The sequence below is a fragment of the Eumetopias jubatus genome, unplaced genomic scaffold (assembly GCF_037043125.1).
Source record: "Eumetopias jubatus isolate StellerSeaLion01/CBP00866 unplaced genomic scaffold, mEumJub1_p1.0 scaffold_4, whole genome shotgun sequence".
NCBI classification, from domain to species: Eukaryota; Metazoa; Chordata; class Mammalia; order Carnivora; family Otariidae; genus Eumetopias; species Eumetopias jubatus.
The window spans coordinates 136,073,551-136,082,325 of record NW_028274810.1 but is presented as its reverse complement, the minus strand read 5'-3'; the positions used below and the strand labels follow the sequence as shown (position 1 = coordinate 136,082,325).

General features: G+C 45.4%; 1 protein-coding gene across 1 annotated transcript; it reads right to left on the bottom strand.

Moving 5' to 3' along the window:
* Positions 1 to 1,199: 1,199 nt before the first annotated feature.
* KCNV1 (potassium voltage-gated channel modifier subfamily V member 1) lies at positions 1,200 to 6,906 on the bottom strand. Its single transcript, XM_028122503.1, has 3 exons — positions 6,440 to 6,906; positions 4,981 to 5,510; positions 1,200 to 1,711 (listed from the first exon to the last, which is right to left on the bottom strand). The coding sequence occupies exons 1-3, from the start codon at positions 6,904 to 6,906 to the stop codon at positions 1,200 to 1,202; spliced, it is 1,509 nt and encodes a 502-aa protein (XP_027978304.1).
* Between the last annotated feature and the right edge of the window lie 1,869 nt (positions 6,907 to 8,775).

The window sequence follows — 8,775 nt, the reverse complement described above, 5'->3', positions numbered from 1 at the left end:
TTTGCCCCCTAAGAACCAATTTCATCCCCTTGGGGGCACTATTAAACACGATGAAAATGCAGGTATTAAAATGATACTCCATATCACTCTTAGTTTTTAAAATCTCCTTAACTAGAATATTGGGAATCATGAACTAATTCTTAGGTTTAGAACTTTTGGTTTTAATCAATATAACAGAATGTCCATGAATTTTATCATTATCACGGATGACCGTCTAAATGTGTACAGTTTGAACATTTGCTATTTGCCCCAACAGTTGGAAAACTATCCATAATATTTTTTTGTTAACAAATAAAAGATCTTCAAGTTCCAACCAGTGATATCATTCAACATATCATTCTCATTTTATGAAATAAGACTATTTAATAATTTCATCGTATATATTTAGGATGTTCACTACTTCACCTTTATATGTTTGTGATTTTAAAGACATAATTTGAACACTGCATCAATAAAGAGATTTTTTAAGACCATCTGATTTGCCAGGGGTGCGGGAGACACCTACTCTAGACTACATTACTGCATTCGGTGGGGAGGATGAGGAGGCACAGTTCTTGAAGCCTCTATGCAACACTCTTCTGCTGTCGGCTAAGCAGTCTGGGGATTTCCACCTCGGATGGTAATGATGGGAATCAGAACTTAGTCCCTCTGTGACCAGTGGTTTGCGCCAGAGGGAAGATAGGGTCACCATCTATGGCCATCAAATCAGGATTTTCATTTGCAAAGCGAATTGTTGTATTTAACAGCTTTAACTGATGGAAAAAAGAGTGATTTCTTTACTTGGAGAATGTCTTTAAATAGCAAAGTTGTTCAGTATGTTTCTAAAGATTCACTTATCTTTGCTCTGGGCTATGCAGTTTAACTCCCATTCTCTTAGGTTAGTGGTGCAAAGAACTTCTAAAATTAGTGATACGTAAAACTTGAAACTTTGTTGTATTTATTGCACTATTATTTTATGTTTGACAATTCAGACATTTGGCCTACTTGTATTGGGTTGTGTTAAATGACTAGTTTTGAGACTCAGTGTGCACTTGGTTTGGGGGATGTGAACTATTCTAGCAGACCAAGCAATATATCAGTAAAAACTAACACGGGTAGTACTCAAAAGAGACTCTTCAACAGTATACAGACATCCATTTCAAGGTTTTATCAGTTGAGTTAGTTGTACACAAGCTTTTGTACATAAATTGAAAGTGAATTCAAAACCAGAAATCATCTCCCCCACTGCTCCTAGTACTTGCCCTTTCTCTGCCTTTTAACCGAAGCATCTCCATGATACTCCGGGCATAGACATCCCTCAAGTTAACACTGATATATGAATCAGTGGCTATATTCTTGGTGAGCTTCTTCAGAGCTTCCCGCTGTCTAACGGCTGCTTCCTTGAGCTTTAAGGTGAAATAGCAAGCGGAGAAGCGGTCGTTAATAATAGCAATAGGCAAGGCCAAGACAAGGATTCCTGATAATATACACATGAAGGCCACAATTTTGCCTGTGGTGGTGTCTGGTCTAATGTCCCCGTAGCCCACAGTAGTCATGGATGTTGTGGCCCACCACCATGCACAAGGGACACTTGTGAAGGTTGTGTCAGGAATGCTTTGCTCAGCAAAATATTCCACCGTGGAAAATATAGAAATTCCCACAGACAGAAATAGGAGCAGTAGGCCGACTTCTTCGTAACACTGGGTGATTGTCATCCCGAGTGAGCGTAATCCTGGAATAGAACAACTGTCGTCAGTCACTGGCACCCCTTGGTCCCTCGCCACCTTCCACTTCCCTCTCTTCCCCTCTCCTGCCCAGCTCTCTGCCCACAAACGTGCATTTCACATCTGACATGTCTCCAGCATTGGGCAGTGTTCTGGGGATACTGAGATGATAAATCATAATCTTTTTCTTCAGGGAGCTCATAGTCTAGTTGGTGGGGCCAGATTGTAAAGGATAGAAAGAAATCTAGTTAGATTCATTCATGCACTTATATGGTTACTAAACACCTACTAGTTATTAAAAAAAAAAGTGACAGATGAGACTACAAGGCAGGAAGGGGATGTACGACAGGAATTATACTTTAGTCCATAAAATTGGAGACCTGTGCATCATGGCAAGTGGAGGGCTCACTTAGCCAGACCTGCATTTCCATGTGTCACTTTGGCACACTTTTCTAACATTTTATGTGTCTGCTTTACTCACCCTCCTAACGAAGGTAAACACTGTCAGGGCATTGTTATCTGAAAGCCAGAAGCAGTAAAGGATGTCCACCATGAGAACGAAGTGAAGGAGCAGGAGTGAGTTAAGCATCAGTGACCGCACTGACACGAGAACATCCTACGTACATTCACGGGGCATTCTTAAAGGTTTATCAGGAGGGATTCCTGAACTCCCGTGATACCCACTCAAATTCGCACCCATAGTACCAAAGCTATAGGGAAACATTTCCCTTGAGTACATAGAATTTCTGCTTTCCTGTAAGGAGATAGACCTGAATACAGATTATTCCTTCACTGCAAAAAGGTATGGGGGACTGAAGCTACTGGGAAATTCACTCACTAGAGGCATTGGTGCATTCCCTACTGCTCTTCTGAGGATTCACTGAACCCCTGGGAGACAGACCCAGGAGAGTCTAATCCCATCTCCAGAGACTCAACCCTAAGGAGAGTCAGATGAGCCCATAATGGGACTGCAATTTTGAATAAGCTATCTTCCCTGACACCAGAGTTCACAAACACTGCTGAAGGTGTATCTACATTTTGAAGTCATATCAGCCTGAAGTCATAATGATGCTGTCTCTGAAGGTCAAAGCAATGCCTCCTAGAATCATTTTAATTTTTATTCACTAGAGACTATTTGAAATTTCATTAAAATGCCATTTGTGCTCTCATTATTTTTAAATTTGGTTCTTAAAACTTCAAGATATTCTTAAATTATTTACCAGCTATTTTTTAAAGATTAAGGAATGTTAATTTTGACATTTAACTTCAAAAGGAGATTCTTTTTACAATGTCTTTAGAATATCTTTTAGAAAGCTGACCTTGATGTGTCTGCATTGAATTGTATTTCTGAAATATATTGACAGCATATGCAGAAAAGCACAGTGTTTAGAAGACTGTTTTCATTTCAAGATGAAATATTCTAAATAATTTTGTAAAGAAACACAAAGTGGTCTAAATTTCTGCATGCTACATCTATTAACTCAGATAATCCTTAAAAAACAATATGAAATTGATGTAATTATTGTGCCATTTTACAGATGAGACTGAGGCACAGAGAAGTGGCATATCTAGTACAGAGCTGCAGAGCCAGGACTTAAACTTTGGCTCTCTGGCCCACCATTGCCCTCCTGTTATTCTAGAATACCTCTCATCTTACGTTTATAGTTAATACATGGGGAACTATGTTATCTATGTCTATATATTGCTAAATGTAATGCTTAAGATAAAATTGTCCAATATTTACGTAAGCATTCATATCCTTTCAATAAATTAAGGCTTTATTAATACTTTGTACTGCTTTGGAACTGAAAAAAAAAAAAAAACCCGTGAAGAGGTGACATGGTGGAAATTACTATTATTTTCTTTTTCTTTTCTTTTGGGAAAAAATGTAGTCTTTACTGGGTGTTTTTAAATCGAATCTTGTGAGGAGTTTATAAATACTAGAAGAAAGCATCCTATTATGTGTGTCAGAAAACAAAGAGTCGTACTTCTAAAAGTTGTTGGAAACCCCATTATCAAATCCCTGCTACGTGAGAGTAGCTAGGAAAATACACTACCAAATTATGTTAGGAGAAGTCCTAATTACCTCAGACATGTGGGGAAAAAAACATATTTGAAGTTAATTTCTCCCTATTTTAATAGGGAGAGACAACAACCATCAACTTCTTTTAGGTAACCAGTTAACACATATCTGGGGAAATAAGGTGGTAGTAGGACTTTCTAGCTAAATTATTTGTATTCTTGTGTATTGCATTTATATGTGCCATATTAACATGGCATTCTACTCCAGTGTGTCTTATAGTCCACACAAAATCCCTTGTGGGCTTGTTAAAATGCATGCTCCTCAATCCACCCCCAAATACTAAAATCTGTCTGTTCACAGATTTTGAGGTTCAGAATTTGCCTTTTAACAAGCTTTTCATCAAAACCTAACATAAGGTAACTCCAGAACATCCAACAGCCACAGGACCAGCCACTGAGAATCGCTGCCCTCAGGAACACAAGAATCATCTTTAATGGATTTGTGTGACTTCCCCTGACATTGACTATAACTTTCATGCACAATTGAGTGTTGTGTGGAGATTTTTCTAGGGCGAGTGTTCGGCAGATTTTCATTAGATTTTAAGGAATTCTTATTACCATATCTCTCACGCATCCCGGTTTAGGGACAAGAAGATTCTCAGATACTAGATAAAGCATTTAACCAGTGTTTTCAACTTTCTTACAAAGCAAATATTTCCATTGTTTCTTCAAAAATCATGGGATGGCCACCAGTGCCTGGTCATCCCAGTTTCTGCATGGCTAAAGAAAGCCCTGCAAGGCTATCTTTTTTGCCCAGGAACGTGTGTGGTAAGCCCTTCCTTGGACACAGAAGAGAAACTGGCTTATGTCCCTATAGATCATGAATAATTTGTGCATATTTTTTATGTGCTGTTTATGCATATTTTATCTAGAACCTTCTAGAGGCAGAGTGTCTTTAATTTTTGTACAACTTCTGAGCACTGGGTTAAAATAAATTGAGGGCAACAAGGGGTCAAACTGTTTTTCACATGTCTTATGGAGAGAAGGAGTGTGAGAGGCATCTTCTCCTCTCTACCTGTGATAGCAACTTCAGGGTTTTGCTCCCCAATCCCTTTTCGGAGACCCTGGTTGGGTATAGGATTGGGAGTTGGTAATTCTGAGTATCAATTCACGGTCACTTCTCTTGGACTGTAGTCAAGCACTAATGTTTACGAACAATGGCAAATTAAAAAAAAAATCACTGAAATTTGAATACCTGTGGAGTGTCTGCCCAGCTTTAGCATGCGTAGAGCCCTGAGCAGCCTCAAAACCTGCACAATGCGCCCCACATTTTCCAGCTCTTGTGTCGTCTGGCTCCCACTCAGGCTCTCTACCAGAAGAGTGATGTAGAAGGGCAAGATGGCAAGGAGGTCGATGATGTTTGGCACCTTTCTCAGGAAGCGGCACCTGTCCCGCACACACAGGAAGCGCAGGACAAACTCCCCGGTGAACCAGCTAATACACACATACTCCAGGATTTCCAGCAGCTGCAGGTCCAGCCAGCTTAATTCAGCTGACATCAGGGCCATGTTGACGATGGACACCACCACAAAGATGATGGAGATGACCCCAAAGATTCGAGCAGCTGTGGAAGATCCAGGTTTCTCCAGGATGTTCCAGAGCTTCTGACGGACAGTGGGACAAGGTCCTTGGGAGAAGTCCTGTTCACTCTCATGTTGACTCTCCTGGTCTTCTGTGTCCTTCTTAAAGTCTAACGTTTCACTTAGCTCCTTTCTTCTGAAGTATCTTTTAAAGAAAACAACTTGGTGATTAGTCTAACTTTAAAAAAAAATACAGACGTCAAAAGAAAATTAAACTTAGCAGTGAGGTCATGCTTTTTATTTTGGTAAAAATGCAGAAAATGCCCATTCATATTTTACCCAGGCTGTCTCCTGCCCACAGTACTCAGAATTTCTGTTTAGGATTAGTATTTTTAAAATGAACCTTTCTTGGTAGAAATTTACACAAAGGGATTTATACAAAGCAAATCCACTTTAATGCATTTTATTACCCATTTTTCTTGTAACAAGAACAGAAGTTTGCCATATGGAACTTTTGTGTATGTGCAATGGAAATGTCCTCATGAAGAAATAGTACTAATAGCAAGATAATAGCAAAGTCATCATCAAAGTCCCACAAACATTAGTCAAGGAACCAATTTTCCATCTCCTGTACTTAAAGCAGTTCTCCATCCAAGTTTAAAGTTAGTGTTCTTCAAAAACTAATGATGTACTATATGTTGGCTAATTGAACATAAAAAAATGCCAAAAAAAGCATAAAAAGTAAAAATAAAATAAAGTTAGTGTTCTAGGTCTGATAAATGGTAATGCTCCCTACTGAAACCTCCATCTCTATCCGTGCATTTTTGGATTATAGCTTTTCCGACTCATTTATTCAATCATCAAATATTTATTTCAGGCCAGACCTCCTTTGCCTTAAAAACGAATTGGCACACATTCGTTCAAAAAGGGAAGAGGTCCAAAAAGTTCCAAATCAAAGCTGGCTCTGACACTTTCCGGACCTCCCCGCCACCCCACCTTAACAGCTCGGAAGTGGCCTCAGGTATTCTGAGGCCTGGATTCAGCGAGGTTTGTGTGAAGCTCCTATCTCACCTCTGCTGCCCTCTCTCCACTGCGCCCGCCTCCCCGCCCAGCCACCGCGCGCTTCGCGGGTACCTGTCCCTGCAGCAGGAGTCGATGCTGAGCTCGTCGATGCCCCAGTACTGGATCTCCTGAAGGAAGGAGAGCGCGCACAGCTGCTCCATGACGTGCAGACGGCCGGTGCGGTAGTAGTGCAAGACGTAGCGGAACGCTTGCGAGCTGCGGTCGAAGAAGTACTCGTTGTCCACGGGGTTGGCATCATCGCAGAACTCCAGGGGGCTGGGCACGGCGGCCAGGGCCCCGGGGCGGCGGCACGAGGCCACCACCACCGCCAGCTTGCCAAGGCGCGTGTGCGGGAAGCAGGACAGCGCCTGCTGCGAGAGCACGAAGCGGCTGCCGCCCACGTTGACCGTGAAGCAGTCCCCGAGCGCCAGGGGCTCCCCTTCACCCTCGCTGCAGAAAACGCTGGAGTCCAGCGAGGTCAGGGAGCAGCTGTCCAGCGGCGAGTCCAGCGGCGCCCGCCTTCGGGGAGGCAGCTCCATCCCCGCCGCCGCTGTGTGAGGGCGCCACAAAGTTGGGGGGCGCGCCGGAAGCCTCGGTCCGGCGAGGGTGGTGGCACGGCCCCTGGTGGCGGCCGGGATTTCCCTGACTCCCGAGGTGGGGGGTGCCTCCCGCCCGCGCACCCCTCCACTCTCCACCCCCTGTGCGCGTTCCGCCAGTGGCCGCTAGGGCGCGGCGAGCGCGCGATTACAGCGCACCAGTGCCGGGGCGCCCAGGCAGAGGCGAGGCGGGGCGGGGGTCGCGCCGGGGGTAAAAGCTCCGACGCGGTCTAGGCGGGGACAGCGCCGGGGTACACTGCTGGGCACCGAGGCCCTTCCCGGACTTACGCCCCCCCGCTACTGAGTTCGTGCTGGAGATTCCCAGCCCGGGAGGTGTACGGATTGAATGCTTCGCTACCTAGGGCTGGAGCGGGCGGGGAGGGAGAGGTGGGAGGTCTAGAGTGGGGGAGGAGGACAAGATGACCCTTGGTGGGAACGGACCGAGGCAAGGGGGATGGTAAGACTCACTCCAGCCCAGGAGACCGAGAGGGAAAGTTCAGAAAGCAGGGGAAGTGGTGGCCGGGTCTGAGTTCTTTCCAACTTGAGGCTCTGTCTTCCTCCGTCTTCTTTTCCTGCGGCGGCTTCAGAGGCCTCCCCGGGAGTGGTCGCTGGGGGCGTGAGCACGTGGCGGAGGGTGCCCAGGGCGAGGGGGCCGCATCATCTGCTCGCATTCATTCTCATTCAAGTCTAATTGTCACTCACGCTCTATTTCCTCCTCCCTCCCTCTGGTTTTGACCTCCTGGTTGAGAAATAAGGATAATTGGTGATGACTTTTAACTGAAGTCCCAGTGAGTCACTAAGAACAAGGGGTCACCATTGCCAGTTCCCGTCGCGTATCGAGGCACTTTGTGCCCTTCGGTTTAGCCATTTCTGCCGGTACAAGTTTCCCGGAAAGCAGGCGTTCTAGGCTCCTTCTCCGGCATACAGCGGAGCTCTCATTTTAGGAGAAGGGAAGGCAAAAAGACAAGGAATAGAACCGGCGTGGGCTGGGGCAGGAGTTTAAATAGTAACGACGACTCGGTAAAGGGAGCAGCCGAGCGCCGTTCCCAGGTGAGACTAGAGGTGTGCCCTCCGGGCCCCTTGGAGTCGCGCCCCAGCCAACCTGTTGGACACGGGGCGGGGGTGGGGAGGAGGGCAGGATGACTCACCTTCCGCTCCGGGCACATCTGCGCAGCGCTCGGAGACCGCGGCTGGTCAGGTTGCCTTGGTTAGATCCTCCTGGTGTACACGTGAGCTCTGACTTGACGGATCCAGGAGGAAGACTGTGTTCGAGGCTGAGCTCGGCGCTGGCGCTGGCTCTTGATGCCTAGCCTCGCCTCATTTCCACCGCCTCCGGCTCCGGCCCCTCGGCCGCCCCCGCCCGCGCTAGCGAGCCATTCGTAGTTTCGAGCACCAGCTGTGGGGAATGCTGCGAGCCGAGGGAGGTGAGACCGGAGGAGGAAGAGAAGCACTCCGTGACTCTGAATATTATATTCATCCTGAAGACACCTCAAGGATTGCTGTTTGGATTCCCGTTTCCCTGAGCTGTGTGCTCACAAACGCTCAAGAACAAAATTTTCCATAAGTCTGCTAAACTCAGGATTAGGGTAGTTACAGTAACTGCTGTATGTGGCATGGTTCAAGGTTTTCTCAGTATTTCCAGCAAGCGTCTGGGAATCCTGCATTTTTCCAAAAGTCTTTGCAAGAGAGTGTGAAGCACACATCTTTTTTTCCCGTGTAAGTAGTTTTAGAAAGTATATATAAAGAGATGAGCAGGGAGCTTAGTACAGTGGGAAAAACTTTTTCATAAATTGACTGGAAACGTGGCTGTTT